The 20,706-nt window shown below is 40.9% G+C and overlaps 1 protein-coding gene across 2 annotated transcripts in view; it reads right to left on the reverse strand.

Annotated features, from left to right (window-relative positions):
• NAA16 (N-alpha-acetyltransferase 16, NatA auxiliary subunit) overlaps positions 1-20,706 on the reverse strand; it is a 74,166-nt gene that overhangs the window by 52,832 nt on the left and 628 nt on the right. Inside the window, exons 1-5 of one of the 2 annotated variants that reach the window (XM_075422499.1) lie at positions 19,863-20,400; positions 8,623-8,707; positions 6,275-6,379; positions 1,973-2,130; positions 745-879 (exon numbers count right to left, since the gene is read on the reverse strand). In XM_075422499.1, the coding sequence (XP_075278614.1) occupies positions 745-879; positions 1,973-2,130; positions 6,275-6,379; positions 8,623-8,707; positions 19,863-20,024 (645 nt within the window). In that variant the 5' untranslated portion in view covers positions 20,025-20,400. Of the gene's footprint in view, positions 1-744; positions 880-1,972; positions 2,131-6,274; positions 6,380-8,622; positions 8,708-19,862; positions 20,401-20,706 lie in introns of those variants that run through there. The other variant, XM_075422506.1, reaches the window with a different exon arrangement.

A 20,706-nucleotide genomic window follows, 5' to 3' on the forward strand; every position in this document is an offset into this window, starting at 1 on the left:
CTGCACATGATACTTCCAGAACACGTCCCAAGCTGAATGCATCTACAAACATGGTTTTTCTTTCCATGTTACAGAATAACAAACATATCCGGTCTGTTCTGTTAATTCAGACTTTATAGTTCCACGTTATCAGTAACAGAACAAGGGAATGGTCTCTCAGAAAAGGTTATACTCAGTGATTCTAGCATTGTACCATTTGATTTACTCCAACACGTTTCAGTAACACCAAAGCTTCTCAAAGAATTTTCAGCTACGCTGTCATGTCACTTTGACACCAAGCACTGATTTTAACTGCATAATATACAGATGCATACAAAGCAATGGGAAAGTTTCTTTTCACATTCTTCGTAGAGATGAAATGGCATCCAGGCTACGCCAGGAGAAAGGGCAAATAAGCACAACCAACACTAAACAGTATTTTCTGAAGTTTTAGCTACTGTAAAGGGACAGGACCATCACAGGTCGTCTTCAGCTACAAGCCTCACAAACATTAGGTCATGCAGTTACTCCACATCAGTCTACCCTTATATCCTCAACGCTAACAGCCTATGGCAAGAGCAAAAAGTATTCCTGTATTATTTGCATCAGTTGCCAAGTTCCTTGAAATCTTTCTGCTCAAAGCAGAAAGCTCCACAAATAACAAATTTCTTTCCAATTCTTAACTGGTTTCTAATTGCAAAGAACTAACTCTTCAGAGTCTGTCTTACAGAGAAAGTGTTCTCTTTCCAGTACAGGAAGTCCTACCTGTTGGGTTTTCCTAAACTCTTCAAGTAGTTTTAAGGCCATATCATAATCTTTTAATAAGTGGTATGCAATGGCATATCCAATCCATGAAGCCCGTTGTGTGGGGCGCAGCTGAAGTAGCTGGTATCTTGTCTCCTTCAGAAAAAGAAAAGCAATTAAAAATCACAGAGATGTTAAAAAATAGTTATACCGCCTTTATCATGACTTACCACCAGTACAGCTAGCATTTTAAAAGAGCTTTTAAGAGTCCTAAGCAATCTTGGAAACTCTAACAGCATGAGGAAAAGCAGCATGTCTCCATCTCATGAATTGGGGGGCCACTTAGAAAATATAGGCATCATGGCTCAAAGCGTAAAACCTATTTGCTGGGACACAAAAGGTGTCACTTCCAAGAGTACCTCTTGAGGGCTTAAATTGTTTCCAAAGACAGAGGTCTGAAATCTCAGAGAGGGGTTTCTGTTAGAAAGCATGAGTTCACTGCCACTGAAACAGCAGTCCCACTCTCCCCATCCCCAGGCACAAGGTCCTTATACTTGTACTGCTGCAGTACTTCTCAGATTCCCTTCCTGAGTCACATCATGACCCCCAAGTCAGTTATTTTCCCTTTTCTTGCATTAGCAAATTCAACATCCTCAGTGAAGCAGACCAAATAATGCTGAAGCCCACAATCCAGTCCTCTACTTCACATGAAATAAGAGGATGGAAGAGGAGCAGGACTTATCCCTTTCACAGCCAAATCAGTTCAGCCATTTTGAAACCATTCACTCTATTTTTAGACAAATTTTAAGGTTTTGTATATGGTAAAATCAGTATTGGGATTCAAGAAATCAGTCATCATGGGGCAAGTTTCCCACATACTCAAAAAAAACATGAAATGAACACAACCAAATGCAGTACTTCACAACAGCACAGTAAGTACTCCTACTTGCTAAGCTTAAAGTCTTCTCCTTTTTATTTTCATTATTTTAGTAAAAAATGAGCTGAGAACTATAGTTTTACAAGGTGATTCACATGTCACACTGTACAGAATAACTGTACCTCTAGTTCTGCTCTCAACACTATATGGAGCTCTGCTGCAATATGTTTTCATGCTTTCCTATACAAGAGCTTAAAACACTTCTGAAACAGCAAAAACAAGTAGCAACATAATTACTACCAATAAAAGACTTAACAGAGTAACAAAAGAATGCTAGCAGCAAAAAGAGAGGAATTCAAAGGGAATACTTACTCTGTATCCTTCCAAATCCCTCATCTGAATCTGCAACAGAGAGAGATCTCTCAAGATCTGTAGATTATCTTTATCTAGTTTGAGTGCATTCCGGTAACACTTGATGGCTTCATCATATTTCTTATCAGAACGTTGCAAAAGACCATAGACATGCCAACCTAATGCACGCTAAGGAAGATAAATTCGCAATTTTCGCAAAGTAACTTCAGTGCATTCGTGTTACAGACCAAACAACCTGACACCTTCCTTGCAGATCAGCACCTTTATAAATTAAATTTGATTACTGCAACCAGACTTTACTGACACAATTTACAACATTAAATGCTTCCAAATAAGTAATAACAGAAGACCGTTAAACGAGTTTAAGTCAGTCAAAATCCCCTCAAAACACTGTTATACAACCTAAATGATCCAAACTCCACAATACCCTGAAGTTCTTCCTAGAAACGTATTGTTCATAACATGCTACTGTAATTACAGTAGAAATTCTTACTCCTAGAAATGTCTCCATAGCAATACAATTGGTGTATGGGTTTCACTTTTCCTCACTTGCCTATCTGTAACCTCAATTAGTCTCCAGATTTACAGTAAGGGATAAACACACAGCTACATTTCATTCATCGACAAAAGGAAATCTTAGCATTTCTGTGTGTCCAAAGTCTTTGTCGCTTTCTCAGCATCTCAGATTTCCAGCAGTAGCATGTCACTTCAATAGACTTTTCTCTCGCAAGCATCCTTTTTTATCCTGGAAAGATTCTGAATTCAAAGCATGAAACCAACACAGCACAGCAATGCACTACACTGTGTGCGTTCACATCACTCTCCAAAAGTTGTATTAAAAGCAAGATTACTTGACATGATCTCCCTTTGGCTGCTCCAGGTTACTAGTAGCTCACTGAGGCAACACCTTCCACAGCAGTAAATCTGAACTTACTTTAATTTTCAAATTAGAAGTGGCTCAACAGTTCTTTCAAGAAGCTCCCCCATGTGCCCCTGAAGCAGCAAGACACAGCAAACCTTGGAGAGGTATATGCATCCTTCACCCGCGTTCAACTAAGATGGCACAAATGACTCAGTAACTCATAGCACTAACAACCAAAATATTTAAGAGTTGTTATGCTACCGAATTGAAACAGAAGCAATTGCTCCCCACAACAACACAATCACTTCTAAACTTTGCATCTCAAAAAGTCGAGAACGCACATGAAAATTCAATGTGTTAACCTGGTAAAAGTAATCAAAGAAACAGAAGTTCTCTCTTTCTTAGAAACACTCCTGTCCTGAAGTAAGTTCTAGATATGAAGACATAAAGCAGGTTTGTCATTATCAAGAAAGAAAGATGTAAAACTCTAGCCAGAAGAAAAGACCTGTGAGAATTAATATTCTCAAGGAAACACCTAATACCCAAGCAGGAGACCGTGTTATGCATTTCTACAGGAACACCAAATAAATTTCAGCCAGCTTAAGCACACAAAAACTCCAAATGCATTTTTGAGACTGCTAGGAGAGCTGCTATTGCTGCCGTGATGATTCAAGACTAAACGGTAAATGGGGACAAAATGCTTTTGTATACAGTTACAGCAGTTAGTCTAATACTGCTACTTCTTTCCATAAATCCTGCCTTGCTTATTTGAGTTCATGTATTCAGGACATTGATCAAAGTTAAACATATCATCTTCATACACCTGCCTCAGAACTACTGATACTTTAGATTCTCACCTAGAACAAGACAATTCAGTCCAAAAGAATTTATGTACACTTTTACAGTGTACTTAGACCAAGATGATGCTTTGAGTAATTCATCAGGCATCATTACCATTCCTGGATTCAACTGGTAACGTGTCTTAGTCTTTCACAATCATGTTCTTCACCAAGCTATCAAGTAAAGAAAAGCATAAACCCATTCACAAGTGAGTGTGTAGTGTAGTCAAGGCTAAGCATAAGAAATTTTAACAGCTGATACAAGCCAACAAGGCACAGTGCCACTGATTTATTACAGCAGACAGCTCCAGGCAGTCTTGCATGTGTTCCTACAGTGCCCTGAGTATCATGTGCCACTGTTTGAAACATTTATTCTTGAAATTGGTGTGGATATCTGACCAGATCATTACTCTAATTACATACAAAAATGGGTCAGAATTCATCTGTAGTTTTACCACAAAATTTCTGGGTTTCTGACAATTTGACAGCAGCCATTTTCCCCCAAACCTCAACATGGGGAATCATGGAAGAATTTAAATCTTCGACTCCTCCTTAAACAAGTCAGAACACTGGAGAGACCAGCTGTATTTTAAACACTCTCTACCAGGTGCTTTCTAAAAAGCACAGATGACAAAACACAAAAAAAATCACCTTCAAACGTTAACACAAGAAAGTAAGAACAGAGGTGTGCTGCACCTCCCCAAAGCCAGCTCCTGGAAGGAGGCTATTTTAGCAGCTGCCCTAACCTCTCCCTTTCAACCAAATGACAGGCACTGAGCTCACATAAAACAGGAGATGTAAACTTTACTTCAGAGAACCTCCCAGGCTCTGCTTAGGTAGCCCTGAGGATCAACAGGCCTTCAAGCTTTTTTCAGAGCTTCATGGCAAGTCACCAGCCATTGCAAAGGATGTAGAAGGAACCATTATTAAGCAGGCCAGTCAGACCTCAGTTCCTCACAAGCTACAATATATACTCTCCTAGTCTTGACTTTCACCATGTACTGGAGCCCCACCATCAGGAAAGATTCAGATTATTTCAGTAGTGACATTATGACAGCACATCAGGTTCTCTTAAAGTGTGGTAATAGGAAAGGAGGTTTGCTATTTCTTTAGAATTTACCAAGAGATGACAGCCGAAAGTACCGTGACAAATCTGATGCCTAGTCTGGAATTAATTCAGTATCAGCTAGCTTGTGCTCACTAGAGCAGCAATTCTGCACAGACAGATCACTCTAGGGCATTCTCTGTAGAGCTGCAACAATACACCCAAATGCAAAAAGTTGGAATTTCTTGCTTCGTCTGAACTAGTTCTATAGATGCAGCTTAAAAAACCCAACATGGGTGCCTAATAGGATTCAGATGAGTTTACACTTTCCTTGAATTCAGAAAACAAAAATCCTTGTAGTCCTCTGAAGGCAAGCCAAGTTTAACAGGTCAGTAAAACAGTGATAAAAATCCACTGAAATGCATAATAAAAAACATCAAGTTTTTTTAAACTTCTCTAGGAAGGGGATCCCTTTGACCACCCCCATCCCCCCAAATTAGACCTGAAAAAGCACAGAGCCCTCCAACATTTGTAGAGTAGTCTTCTAGATAGTTTTAAGAGTCAGCATGAACTGCTGACAAGAATTAGTGATGCCGGTAAGTTCCACTCTGGAATTTAGTTTAGGAATCAGAAGCCCCCAGAACTCTCCACTAACTCACCCAGATTCTTTTGCTCCCCGATTTAAAGTGCAAGACTTCTTGCACAAAGATTAAAGTTGCTTTGGTATTCCTTCGGTGTTCAGCTTTTAAGATCAAGAAGGTACATATTATCTTCGATTGTTCTATGGCATACCTCTAGTAACTCTGATAAACCTCCAGACGCTTATGGGGTTCTTCCCAAGCTCAAGCTCCCTGGACATTTAGTATCGGAATGGTGCAAACAGCCATCTCTTTGTCTTAACTAGATGGCCATGAAGAAGTGTTTCCTGGGATTTTTTTTAACGTTAAAACCAAACATTTACTGGGAAATTTGCCCCTTAACACGAAACTCAAACACATACAGAACAGGCAAGGCATTCTGTGCAAGTCTGAAGTAGTCTCCTACCTGTGGCTTAAACAGAAGACAGCTACTCCCAAAGGCCTTGGGTAGCTGTTAAGCATTTCACTTTTGGAAGACAAGCTTAGAACAGAGTAGTAGTCATCAAGCCAGCAGATCTAAACCATCACCTAACATTTAGTGGCAAAACAGATACTTTCCAAGCACCTCTAGATTAGATATCTTACACCTTTTTAAGATGAAAGAAAACTTCAGAAAAGGCCAGATTTCACAAGCCATACCTATTTCTCTGCAGAAAGTGAACATAGATGGTCTTTACCTAAGACATAAATGTAAAAGGCTTTTTCCTTAAAGATTCTGCAAAACTGTAGAAAGGAAAACAAAACACGATTTCAAGTATTTGATTACTGATTAATATTCACCACGCACACCTTATTTTAGACTTTCATACAGACCATGTTATGTGCTACAAAAGTATGTACTGATGTAGCAACAAAAATCATACATGCAGAAGTAAGAAATCCTAGAAAAAAGATCAGGTTTTGTATTAAAAAGGATACAGACATGACTCTTTACATCATTACGAAGTCCTTTACGAACAAATTCATATGCTTCTTCCTTCTTCCCTAAGCAGTTCAGGGTCAGTCCTTTCATCGCAAGCGTCTCTGTAAGAAGTATCATATACTTATGTTTCTGACTTCCCATATGCCAGTTTCACAGTGCAGATATCCTTTGAAGTTGTTACACAGTCAAGTCCCCCATTAAATGATAAATTTAGATCAGGATAGCAGCCTAGCACAGCTGAAGACTGTTATATGGAAGCATTTCCTTTCTTGAAATTGGTCTTAAAAACAACTGCTGCAGAGCATCATACACATGATGAACACAGACAACACAAACTTTATTAATTAAAAAACACATTTAACTGGCTTGAAGGGAGTTAACAATAAGCTAAAGTAATTTTAAAGAGCTTCTCAATGTGCATTAAAGTTCCAGGTAGGCAGAACAAGAAAAAAATTCATTATGTTCTGTCATACTGTAAGAAATAGATCTCTGTCACAGTCAGCTCCACTATTACAGCTTGCTTACAAAGCGGCAGTCAAGAGAAGCGTATTTCCTGCTACAGTATTTTCGGGGTAAAAGACCTTCTCAAAGTAGTGGCATTTTAATCAATACTCTGAGAGGCACAAGATTCCAAATAATACATTGGTATGACTATTGCTCCCCCTCTTCCCCCATTCTTCAAGTAACACTGTGGAAACAAGTCACACATAAAGCAAGCACTATGCCTGAATGTTGTTCCAGAGTCGTATTTCAGGTTTTTGCTAATTAAGAGAGCACTTAGTTTTGGCCCCAGCAGAAGATTAGTTACATTTTCATGAAGGTACTCTTGATTTTCCTCCAACTGCAACCTTTTCCCCAACATTAATAGCAATGGCCCATCATCTCAAGGTCAGCCACAGCAGCAGTTTGAAGTTTCATTGACAGATCTATTTTAACACCGTTTTCTGTAAAAGTACGCTTAAAGTGAATGACAACCCAAAATAAGCCAAGGTTTTTGTTTTGTTTTTCATTGTCCTACAGCCACACTGTAAGAACCAAGAAAGCTAGAATGACACCTTCCCAATAATACCAGGAAGCTTGAAAAAGAAGATCCCCACTGCGGGAAGGAGGGCAGGTTACTCCTACCTTCCTACACCAGGGAGATAACTGTCCAGCCACAGCAACCCATCTGTTTGTCACCTTCTCACTAAGTTTTTCAAATTCCTTGTCTCTGAAGCTGTGACAGCAGTGCAGCTTCCCATCAGATCATTTCATTGGCTTAGTTCTGCTTCAGCTGTTCGTTCCAGGCTTTGCTCCCAAGCTCCAAAGCTATTAGTGGCTCAGAGCCCAAGTAGTATGCGGACTGCCAAGGCAGCTAGCTAGCTGTCCTGGAAAAGTTTTAGAGGCAGCAAGAGCAGAAAAGACAGAGATAGTATACTAAGATGTTATAAAAACACTAGTGCTAGCAGAGGCAAATGCATCAGGTCAGAGCTGGACAAGCCAGTCTAGCTTTGAAGTAACAAGAAAACTCTACTTTTATCTCTAGGGAAGTAACAAAGACAACGGAGAAACAGCAGGCACTGATAGAAGCATGAAAAGGAGTAGTCAAACAGTTTGCCAAGATTTGACAATGTCAAATAGGAAAATAATTTTACTGACACAGTACATGCACACTCCACGTTAAGTTGCTTCAACAGCAGACAAACAAGAAAAATTCACTGTATCAGAAGGAAAGGTTGGCTGAATCATGCAACAGAAACCCTGTAATACAGTAAAACTAGAGTATCTTATCGAGGATTAAGTTTTGACAAATGTAAATAGAAGCAACATCTTGCTGTCCCATTTCCTGCAACATTTATCACAACAGGGTCTTCAGATTCTGCCTTTGGCATCAAGTCTTAGCAGCAACAGTACTACACTTTGCTCTTTGTAATCAGCAATTTGGTATGCAGTACAGAAAAATTTAGAGTATGAACTTGACAAAAAAGCATGATTTTTAATTCACTGGTAGAATACCTTCATGCAATCTTCAAAAAAAAAAAAAAATGCTGGGCTTGCTGTTAAACAGGAATGCAAGAAAAACCCACACTAGCATTCTGACCCAGAAACCTAGAAAGGTCCACTAAAGTGTGCTTCCACAATGTATTTTGATCTTCTTCATCCCACCGCACAGGAGTGTTTGACTGAGCTAAGTTGGAAACTTGGTCTACATGCACAAAGACTGAAAATCCAGATTATTCAGTCATAAAGACAGAATCATACCCAGCAACGGACTCCTTTCTTTCCCAATAGTATAGAAGAGACTGATTATACATTTAAGCTCATGACTGGAGAAAAAAATAAAATCTTTTGAGTCTGCAGTTACCTCCATGTTCAGCGAATTTCGGGTTAGACAGGATCATCTTGCAGAACTTGAGTCCATTTTTGTACTGTTTTTGTTCGTAACATTTCTGGAAAAGAGGTGGAATACGATCACTGAAATGCATTTGAAAACAGAGTACCTTAACGTTCTATTAGAAGTGCAGTAATGCTTTCAGTAAGGTATGGTAATCAGATCACTAACAAGCTCTAGTTGAATATGACTATTCTTATTACACTGTCTTTTTTCAGCATTCAGAACAGTATCTGCTTTCATTTACATGCAGCCAATGCTCTACCTCATGGTCTCCTTTTTATAAAGTTAGTAATTCCTTTTCAGCAGAAACAGGAAAGGCAAGTAGGAATGTCTACTTTGATTCAGAAATTCTCAAAAATAGAGCGCCAAGTCAGAAATCTTGACTCTATAGAACTTATGAGAAGAATTAGTTTTAAAGAATCTAGACACTCCTTTCAACATCCCATCTCCCCGGCCTAGTGACCTCCAGGAGTAAGAAATTTCAGACAGAAGACTTTGCTTGTTGCCAATACAGACTTTTGGGAGGAAGAGAAAAACGATGAAGTAGGACAGACCTATTGAAACCTCAAAAATCTATCTATAGATATCTGAGGAGGGAGAATTTACCGAAGTATTAAAAAACCATCTTATTTCTAGCTGGAATAATACAGCTAAGGGCTACTTACAGATTTATTTAGGGTACCATTTACTCATTAGATAAAATGGCAAACAATGTGGTTCAACTGTGGGAACACAAGGAAAAAAAAATATCAACATGTGAACCTGGGTCCCTTTTCTTCCTTTGAAAGGCACTACCTGATGTTAATAAGTCATTAAGGTCCTAGGTAATTCAAATTGGTTACTGATCACTGCAGTTGATCACCACAAAACAAATTTACTTAAGCCAGTTAAAGGCATGCTTATATCAGTAAGTACAAAAGTGATTTAAGGTCATTTAAGCTTCTTACTTTAAAGGAAAAAAAAGTCACCAAACCAGGCTTAACTCGGCACCATTTTCAGTTAATAAGGTGTACTGTCCTGCTGTAATTTAGACAGCTATTCTCTGTCATTTCAGTTATGTGCTAGAGTATTTTAACTGTCTCACAGATCACTCCCACTCCATCAATCTTCTAGGAGAGAGGTAAAACCTATGTTAAATTAATGCAGAGTTTAGTAACTCCTCTGCAGTCATAATACACCATCGTACTGCTTCCCAGGGTACAAGCAATACAGAAACATACCTACGCTCACTTTTGGGTAATCGGCTGAGGTGCCAAAACAAGGGTCCTACTCCAGTCTGTGGCAAACGGCTTAAGGGCAGAGAGATTGTAAGTCTTTGCTGCCTGAAACTCAAGACACTTGCAGTTAACCATGCTTAAGCGGAGACTAAATTATAGAATAATTTAGGTCAGCAGGAACCTTTGGAGGTCACCCAAATCATCCCAAATCAAACAAAGAAGAGCCAATCTTGATATTAGATCAGGCTGCTCTGCCTGGCTTACTTCTGGCAGGATGGTCAGGGAGTTCCCATCAGAGGCAAATAGTTATACTACGGCAATTAACATTTAAACTACAGCAACAAAAGAGCTTTGACAGTTTTAAACTGAGACCTAGTTCCAAACATCTTTATCTGAAATAATGCAGGTTGCAGCAAAACTTGGGAGTCTCCTCTAGCGGAAGGTCAAATTCTCTCATTGATCTATTTTCCCTTTCTTAAAATCAGATGTTTAGTACCATTTTTAAAGAATCATAAGAAAATACCAACAATGCTCTAAGTATGCTTTCTAAATTCATTCAGACATGCCTAAAAAAAGGCATCATGAATGTTCATCTACGACGCCACAACTCTTGCAACGTTGAGTGAAACTCCAAATATACAGCAATGCTTAACCATAAAACAGAAAATATTTGAGTCAAGTGTGCACTTAGATTAACCACTTGAGGAAATCATCTATTATCCTTGTTCTGACATTTTTATCCCATAGAGTTCAATCTCAGGCCTAGAATAAGACTTGAACTTAGATAATTACAGACAAATTTCAGGTTTTTGGAGGACAAACAAAATCACATTTTCCAAAGGCCAACAGATGGAAGAGAGAAGTTAATGCTCTCCACCAAGACAAAAGCACAAGTCCAACATTCACAGTTGCTTGGCTTGCTGACAGACAACCAGCATATTTGTGTTTGTCAGTAAACAGGTTAGCTCAAAACCAGACACAAACCACAGCATTTCTTGCCCAGCTGCTAGTTACGAGACTAAAGAGGTGCTGACTACAGAAACGCCATGAATCAGTATGAAATGCAGCTTTATGCAACTCCACTGTTTATGGTACAAGCCTTGCTGGTTAGTCAAAAGGTGACTTCCCAGCCCCATTTCCTCCAAATACATGTGCCTTTGCAAATAAGTTACGTATTTACACCAGTACATTGGCTTAAATGTATACCAGCATAAGAGAAAAGGACTTGGCTCAGCATTACGAATTCTTTGACTCTCAATCATCAACACATATAAATATACCAAAAGGCTTACAGATTCAGTTACATGGACAAGCCTGGGGCTTTAAAGCATCCAAACCTCATGAATGGACTGCTTTTAAAGTTCTGTCTATCCAAAAACTGTGAATGAGCACACCATGCTCCACCCGTATCCTGTTTACAGGAGACCAGAGTTTGATGCCATACGACAACATCTCATTTTGTAGTACAGATGGGAATTTCATAGTTGAGAAACCTGATGTCTCCATATGTATTCCCAAGTTTCATACTAAGTAGGACAAATATAGCTGAAATGCCTTCATGAGTACCTGTCCCATTGCATTAAGTCTTTGGTATACTATAAGCTCAGCTAATACACTGGGTATGGGGGGCGTGGGGGTGGGTTTTTGTGGTGTTTTTTTGTGTGGTGTTCCCCTCCCCCCCCCCCCCAAACAGCCTTATCTGTTGTGCTTAAGATGAGGCTCCCCATCACCCTTTTATGTCAATAATTTCCTGCTAAAACTAAAGCCAAATCATGAAATGTTTACACACTTCAAACCTCAAAGGGAGATTTTGGCAAGGCCAAAATGTCATCCAGAACTTCTTCTACCAGATGTTCCTGGAAGGATGTTATCTTCTCTGGCAAACATCTCATCCTGGTTTATTCCCTCTTTCAACACTAACTCAAAGATATTATCTACTTGTAGACTGCCATAAAATTAAGCTAGGTATCACTTCATGCATTTCCAGGTAAGTACCAAGTGCCTCAACATAAAGGTCACACAGGCACAGCATCTAGGAAGTAACTGTAAAGGTAAAACTACTTGTAATGAGGATACAACAATGAAGAGCGAGAGGAGACTTTAATCCTATATTACAGTGTTTTGCTGCTTCTACTTAAGGAACTGCCATTCACAAATTCTAACTCTAAAAAGATGCCATGATACAAAAAATAAGAGACAAAACTCCCTTCCACTACTAAATATCAAAAGAATCAGGGATCTGAATGGCTTGCTAACATTACTTATAAAACAGAAGGACTCCATGTATCACTACTCAATTACGCTTGCCATTTACACATAAATTATGTTTAACTATTTGCAACATCAGGTTAGTAAAGGGATGCTTTTACAGACTACACCTCGCTAGACAAAGCATTTGCCACTTCAAAAAAGGCCTTGCATTGAAAGAACAACTACGTTTTTCATATACTGAAAATAGAGTTTAATACACAGATCGGCAATTTTATGACTGAAGAACATCTCATCATGGCCCTTGGACATTAACACTCACTTCTGAGAAGCCATTTAACAAAGAAAATCTCAACTCGCAACTCAAAGACAGACTTCAGTTGTGGCAACCAATTCCCTTCCTCACTCCCTCTGTCCCTAGTGCCTCTGAACATGCTGAAGCAACACAGTATTACTTCATAAACCATTTTCATGTGAAGGCTGAATAAAATGCAGTATCGCATTCAAAGAATGAGGACAGGTATCACACCAAACCACATAGCAGCGTTAAGCATAGCAGCGTTAAGCATAGCAGCTAGGCTTCCTTGATCAACTCAAATGTTTGAAGCTTTGTTTAAGATATTCTATGACTGTAAAAGAGCTTCAGAAGTTCAATCCAAGGGAGACGCACTGACCAGTCTCATGGTGAGCATGTGTGAAGGGGGTTTAAGAAAGATGGGGACAGGATTTTTAGCAAGGCTTGTTGCGACAGGACAAGAGGTAATGGTTTTAAACTAGTGAGGGCAGATTCAGACTGGAAGTTATTTACAATTAGGGTGGTGAAACACCGGCACAGGCCAGAGGGGTGGTAAATGCCCCATCCCTGGAAGTATTCAAGGTCAGGTTGGACCGGGCTCTGAGCAACCTGATCTAGTGGTAGATGGCCCTGCTCATGGCAGGGGGGTTGGACTAGATGACCTTTAAAGGTCCCTTCCAACCCAACGATTCTATGATTCTATATTTTCTTTAATAATTGTATGTTTTCTTTAATAACAATATGGCAATTTGGAAGTTGATTTTGCTGTCTCTTGGCAAGAACTCGCCAAAAACTAAATCCAAACCACTGCCAGCCATTTCACACTATTCTCAGATCCTACCTGTGCACCCCATGTTCTGTTAATACAGGTCTGCACATCAATAGGCTGCCTCACCAGAAGCACGCTGCACCATCAGAACCACCAATAAGAAAAATAAGCATTTCAACCAATTTAACTATTTCTAAGTAGCTGAGTAAAAACAGCTTCAAGCTTTATTAGAAGAACATAATTTCTTTAAGCTTATTAGTCCTCCCTGCTACTGTACTTCCACATAATCCTGCTTGCGGACCTCTCAGCACTCGACAGTTTCAACACTCTTCTTGCCAGGCAGCATCTTCTCTCTTGTGACAAAACTCTGGGGTTTCTGGCAGCCTAGGATTCATTTAAACAAAATTTTCATCTTAAATCCTCAATGCTTACATCTTTTTTTTTCATTAAACTGCATATTTGCTGTGTGACACTGATGGGGGAGCTGGGTAAGGAAGGCACTCAAGAGCTAAAGGTGGAACATTAGAGCCTAGAGAAGAGGACAAGGCTTAAACATCAAGCCCTATGGAAAAAATGCTGAAAGTCAGTTGTGCGGGAAGCCTGTCCAAGCCACAATGGTGATTAAGTTCAGTAATAAAAAACCCTCAAAGTTATCACTGACTGAGATTCTGATCAGCAACTTTTCCTGGAAGCTGACATCTATTTAGCTGTTCAAATTATTACATGTTTCTGACCAAAACCAGGCACAATCAATACAGGAGCATGACCGTACTGTCAGTATTCTTCTTAATTGGCATTTGACACTTGGACCTTCTACAAAGCCTTCCTTGTTTTATTGCTTATCTATAACACAATGTCATCTGCATCCAACAGACAATCTGTTTCTCACAGCAGTTGATGAAATTAGTTATCTAAGCACCTAAGTCAGATTTTATGCAGAATTCAGTATATACTGTTCCTATGCTAACAAATAATAATTACTGAATTATTCACCAGTTTGACAGCAAGGTCTGACACATCTTGTTTGATTAACATACAATTAAGCTCCAAAAGAGTTCAGCATCTGCATTGGAAATGTTCCTTGTACCGTGCAGTATTTTGATACTTTGCAATACTGATACAGGAAAAGAAAGCATCATGATACTATTAAATTTCAGAGACAGACTAGGAACTGCTGCATGAGGTTCCCCAAACAGCAACCCTTTCTCCACACTGATTTCACTCTAATCAGCTGGAAGGGCCTTCCATTCATGGAGGCCAAGGAAAAAGTTTATTACTGCTTTCCCACTCTCACAGAATCTTAGATTTCTAGCCCCGAACAACGCTTCCAGAGTATCAACATGTTCTTCTACCCTTCAGCTCAAGCCCTACTGGTATTTTATATATGCATGGCCACCCCTACTCTCTTGCTGGCAAGAGTGGTTAACCTCATCAGCTGAAATAAAAAGAAGACAACAACCACCTAGCCCCAGCCTTACTTGCCACAATTGTCAAAACGGACAAGCCACATACTTCTTCCCCAGACCTAGGGGCCTGGCAATGCAGAACAGTGCTGAGTCAGACCACAGATGGTGGTGTGCAATACAAGTGGCCAGCATCATATACAGTGGTAACATTTATCAAAGTACTAATGTCACAGTAGTAGCTAAGCTTTCACTGTCATGACTCTCTGTATGCAACAGCATTTTTTTCCCCTCCCCTTTAGCCAGCTTTTTCCAATTAAGTTAAAATCTACAGAACACACAAAACATTTCCACCTGCATTTTGTACAGTAACAGTTGCAGTAACTGCTGTTTGTATTCTGTATTATTAGCAGAATAAAACTGACATTGTATTTATTACCAGAAACACCATGGCTGACACAGAATGTTGTTTCAACATTTGTTGTCAGAGACATCTTTAACTGCCCTCTAAACTACACCTCTTTAAGGGGGATGCTCATTATTAAAAAGCTTGCCTTAATTTCAGACCCAGTCTAATTCTGGACTGTGCACACACACTCAATGCAACTGGAAACCCCAGAATATCCTTTGCTTCGAAGGGGCAGCAACAAGAGAACATGCAGTAGAAAGAGCTCTTCCTTACAAATACTTAGCAGAGCTCTCTACTGTTTATGAACACGTCCGCCTCTGCAAAGCAGAAACCGTAACAGCAACACTAGAAATTAGACAAGTCATAGTCCCATCATACATTTTCCAATAGTTTTTAATCTGCACTTTGTGTAGAAGTACTGAAGAGACCAATCTGCCACATCTCCTGGGATGAAACTGCAATTTGCCTAGCAAGAACTCAGACTGAGCAGGGGCTCCACAATCTAGCGGAACTGCATCTGTGAGCAGTTAAGCACATGAAACTATCAACATCAGCACTGTTTTGTGAGACCTGATACACACACATACAAATCTCAAGCTTTAAAAAAGTTGTGCTTTTATTTAGACATCTTAAAGCAAGTTCAGGGCAAATACTGATGCAAGCCTTCAATGCAAACTTCATCTCAACGTTCCACGGAAGATTTCACAGTGATTCAGACAAAAAGGTTGCAGGCATCAGCAGATCAGGCCAGAGAGATCAGCCCCACCTGGTACAGGCCACCACAGGTAAGATACAAGTGGCAGATGCATAGGGAGAGGCTTATTAATAAGACAAGCATTCTTGCAGTTCTCTCCAGAATGTTCTCAGCCTCCAGTTATTTGTGCCTCACCAGTCCTCTGAGCCAGAGGACGTATCTTGACACACAAAAAAAAGGGCTTCCCCCCAGCACACACCCTGGAATGCTTTTTCATAGCCACTACATCTCACAGCAAAGGGTTCCACGGTGCAACTACCTTTTTGTCTGAAGCTTTGCAGCCACCGCTTCTACTAAAATGAAAACTAGGCACAACAGCCCAAACACAGGCAAATCCCTACCTAACTTCTCCAGATGGTTCCTAATTTCAGAATCTTCTATTAAGTTCTTTCTCCTTCAAGAAGGTCATTTTCTACTTGCATCCTCCTTCTGAGGAAGCTGGAGGGGTGGGCACGGGGCAGGACCAGGGGAAACAGCAGCACACACAGAACTGCAAATGCAGACTTGCAGCGTACTTGAGCAGTGGCATAACAGCATTTTTCTTTTCCCAGGATTCACCAGCTTTCAGCTCTTATACAAGGAAGTTGTTTTAACAGAACCTCAAAAATCCCTACAAATCTCATACCTTAGGGGCAATGAGCTCACAGCCCATACTAGGTCTACATTACATTAGGATTTCCAAGTCTAACATTCATCTACAATTTCACTTACTGACTCAACTTGCTCCAGAAACATGCAGAAGTACTTCTGCATGTTTTCAAATGGCCTTTACTTTCTATGCCATGAGTAGTTGAGTACAATTGAACTCTTCTTCCTGTTCATTGCTTGTTCTGTTCAATACAGCCACGGGCAATTAAGAAAAAGTTCCAGCACTTAATTCTGAAAAGTTACCATTTATTCATACAGGAACTTTCCTTAAAAGTCCAGAGAGTAAATAAACCACCAGCACCATTCCATGGAAGCCTGCTTTACAAGCCTTTCACAATGGCATTTACAAACTCCTTTTTCAAAAGTAAAACAGGAATATTTACGATAAAGCCCTCTCCAAATCAGACTCCCCCAAAACACTGACAAATGTGACACATGATTCTCCTTTATGAAAGTCTTACTAACTTTTACCATTAGTCTATTACCCCTCCTCCACAATCCTGACATTTTAGCAGTATGCAGCTGGCCAGGCATCCTCACCACCTCTTTTGAAAGTTAGTATCAGGGAAACAGCCTACACTGCCCCTCCTTACAACAACTGCACCACAAATCACTCTTCGTAGTTACACTAGATTTTTACTGACAGCTCCATACTCCCACCATTAAAGCAATGGATCTTTAACAGAGACTTCAAACCTCCCCTGCTCCAGCAGTGGACTACAATGGCTACCCTCAGCTATGTTATGCGTCTCATTTGGGAGGCATTAATTAGCATAGCATCATACACTCCCAATTGAGTTTAATAGTTTGGTAACTCCTCCACATCATTACTAGCAGATTGACTATTTGCATTCTTACAATCCATTATTCTTTCACTAAATAAAATGAAAATTCTTCTATAATTTAATGAATAAGAATTCATTTAATTCCCTCCTACAAACATTTGCATATTTATCTTTTATCAAAGGAGAAATCTCTTAGGATTACTGCAGAAGTCAGGGAGCAAAAAGGACACTACAGTGAAGTTGAGCAACTCCTCAGAGACAGGGCACTTGAAATGGTTTCTAAGGTTTCCTCACCCAGAAAAGTGGAAGATACATGCCTGAACGAACTAAGCAGCAAGTCACTGCTACAAAGGGATATACTTCCAGACTTTTTGCATTTAGTTACTTGAAGTCAAACAAGAGTAGATAGCTAAACTGGTCTCAGTACAAGTAATGCCTTAGCTAAGCTTAAGCTAATGCTCAAGGGAAATATATTGGCAACTAAAGCAGCAAACTTTATTATATGCAACAACAATATGTGGAATTCACTAAGAAATCAGAGCATTAATTATTTAAAGGCATGATACTATCCACAGTTATACAATGTATGAAACAAACAGCAGACACCACCTTCCACAGTGTGATACTGGGCAGACACCAATAGTTATTACAAGACACTAAGCATTTCTTAAAAACAATTTAGCAAGTAATCCATGAAAGCATGACAACCCCATGGCTTTCCTCTAAAGCACTCATAAGGACTACTACCATGCCTTGTCCAGACAGAGCTGATTTCATTCCATGAAGCCATAGCTTAAAACTAATTTTAATATGACACATTGTTTAGAATCTGGGTTCTCAGGTGGAAGAAAAAAAAAAAAATCAAAATTGCTTAAACTGAAACATACTCTGAAGGCAAGCTTACAACTTTGCTTTAAATAGACTAAAAGTCTGCCTAAGCTTACTAGAAGTAAACACCAAATGCACATTACCAAACTTCAACCTTAACAAGAAGCATTTTGAAGTTACCACACATACATGTTTATTGTAGATTGCATCTGCCCCATACACTTAAAGTCACAAGAGCTGCAGACCGATGTTAAGTGGCAAGAAGCACACCAGCACTCCTGTATTAATTCTTCTTTATGGATGCCTTTCTCTTTCCATAAAGGGAGAGCCAGGAAGCTTTCAAACACTTCCCCCATGCCCTCTGAGAGACCAAGAGGTGAAAGAGAAGAGCTTCACATTGCTCAGCCTCTCCCTCCCAAGCAACATCACACCCGTGAACATCATGGAGCTTCCAGAGGAAGAGCACCAGTCTGAGCAAAAGCCCCTGTTGAAGGGTGGAAGGCTTAAGAAACTAAACAGACCTGGAAGTCTGGACAGCAAGAGAAATGCGCTCTAGCACTACCTTACAGTAGTACTGAGGAACTGGAACTATTAGCTATGCTGCAATGGCTATTAGCTCCCTCTTCACATCACAGCTAGTTTTAAATCAGCTTGTTCAAGTACAGCCAAGCATGCAGGCACACAAATTGATGTGGCTTAAAGACTATTTACTCAGCTTCTTGGGCAGACTTCACAGCTTACACTGAACTCCACGAGGCCACACAGATTTGAGCAGCTCTCTGAGCTTGGCTAGCTGGCATGTGGGCATCTTGTCCAGACTGTTGATAACCGGTCTCACACGTTACCTACACACACCAAGTCACTGACTCCTAAGCGAATCTCATGATCTCCAAATGAGTTTCCCATTTCATAACTGCTAATTCTCCTCAGAGTGTTTGTAAAAATACTTAGTCTTAATATATGAGCGCAGTTTCCTCACATCTGTCCCAAGTGATTAAATCACTACATGCTTGTAAGGTCTTATAATACAGCCTCCCACATAATTTCCCCCCATCCCCCATTTTTAAAATGCCCATAAAAGCCCTAGTAACCCCAAGTATTCTGGCAGTGCCAAATTTGGCAAAAGCTGCTTCAGTGAGAGAAGAGCCTTTAGGACTACAAGCTGTGTTACTACACTAAAATACTCTGAAACGTGTCAACCAACCAAAGGGTTCAAACTGTACCATTTAGACATTAGTATTCCAGAAAGAGAGCGCCATGAATAAGTCAAAGCTAGCTAGAAAAAGTAATAAATTAAGTTTCACAAAGTATCAATATATGAAGTGACAAGCCAACAAGTAAAAGTTTGTGAGTGACACTTTAGGAACTCTGGCTAGCCACTACACAGCACCAGCTAAACCTTCTGAAGGCTTCAGGAAGCAAGTACACTTCTGTATCAGCACTACTGAAGTTTTACGCGCATCTCTTTTCCTTGCCTAAGTACTTACATTTTGTCCACTGCTTAATAAAAAAAAAATAGGTTGTCTAAAATATGATCTCCAGAAAAGCTCTTCTGTATTTCAGTTGAAAAAACTTCAGAAGTGACTGCTACCATGAACTTGTTTGCTACTAGTAAGAATAATCACTTAACTGTTCTAATATTAGTCATTTATTTTTAGCAGAGAGAAAGAGAAGTGCTAGCATGACTTACTAAGATGCATACCATAAGCATGCAGTAAGCAACAGATCACCATTAAGAACCATTAAGTCTTTCACAAAACCTCCATACTACCCACAGCAGGTAAAAGGGAACAGCTCTGAAGCACCTGCTCCAACGAACTAGCTACACACAGATTCCACCAGCTCACACACGCCGGCTGTTCCGAGCTCAGCTTCCTGAAGCCAACACGCTCACCTCCCGACCACAAAGTCGCATGGGAATTTGGTAGGGTAGTTCCAGTGACGGCAGAAACCAGTGCCTGCCACCAGACCACCGCCGTGCCACCCAGACCTCCTCCGTTGGTGGACGGGCAAGCTGGCACCAAGCGCCGCAGCTTCGCTTGGGCTGGAACTCCATGAGAAGGGGAGTCTGGTGTTTTGTTGTGGGGTTCTGGTTTTTCGTTCGTTCGGTGGGTACGCACGATGACGACGACTTGTTTTTTCTTTCTACGACGAGTTAGCATTATAAAACACGCAGTGACCGAGCGGCGGCTTGAAGCGAGCTCTTTCACTGAAGTTACCTCACAAACACAAAGTGTCCTTTGCGCTACTCGGTCTCAGAGAGCTGAAGCAGCCCCAGACAACAATTTATCCCAAGCAGCCCACACGCAGAAGTTGGGACGAGTCTTCCAGAGGACGTACGGACCGGGGACATTCTAACCCACCGGGCTTCTCCAGCGACACCTCCGATGTCTCAGCGAAGCAGCTCTAACCGAGCCCCTACGCCGAAAGCCGCGTTCTTACCGAGAAGCCCCTACGGAGACCGAACCCCCGGCCACGCTCGCCCCGCGCTCCGAGGTCTCCTTCCACCCTCCCGCTCTCACGGGCAGGAGGCGACCGCGGCGAGCGGCCCGCCGACCCCCAGCCCCGGTCCCCCAGCCTACGGCCCCCCCCGAGGCGCCGGGCCCGGCCCGCCTCCGCCCGCTGGCGGCGGGAGGGACCGGCGGGACGGCGCGGCGGCGAGCTGCCCGGCCCCGCAGCCGGAGCTGCCCCGGAGTCACCGGCGCGGGCGGGGAGGAACGAGAGCGGCGGTGCCCGGG

The sequence above is a fragment of the Opisthocomus hoazin genome, chromosome 1, assembly GCF_030867145.1.
Source record: "Opisthocomus hoazin isolate bOpiHoa1 chromosome 1, bOpiHoa1.hap1, whole genome shotgun sequence".
Classification (NCBI taxonomy): domain Eukaryota; kingdom Metazoa; phylum Chordata; class Aves; order Opisthocomiformes; family Opisthocomidae; genus Opisthocomus; species Opisthocomus hoazin.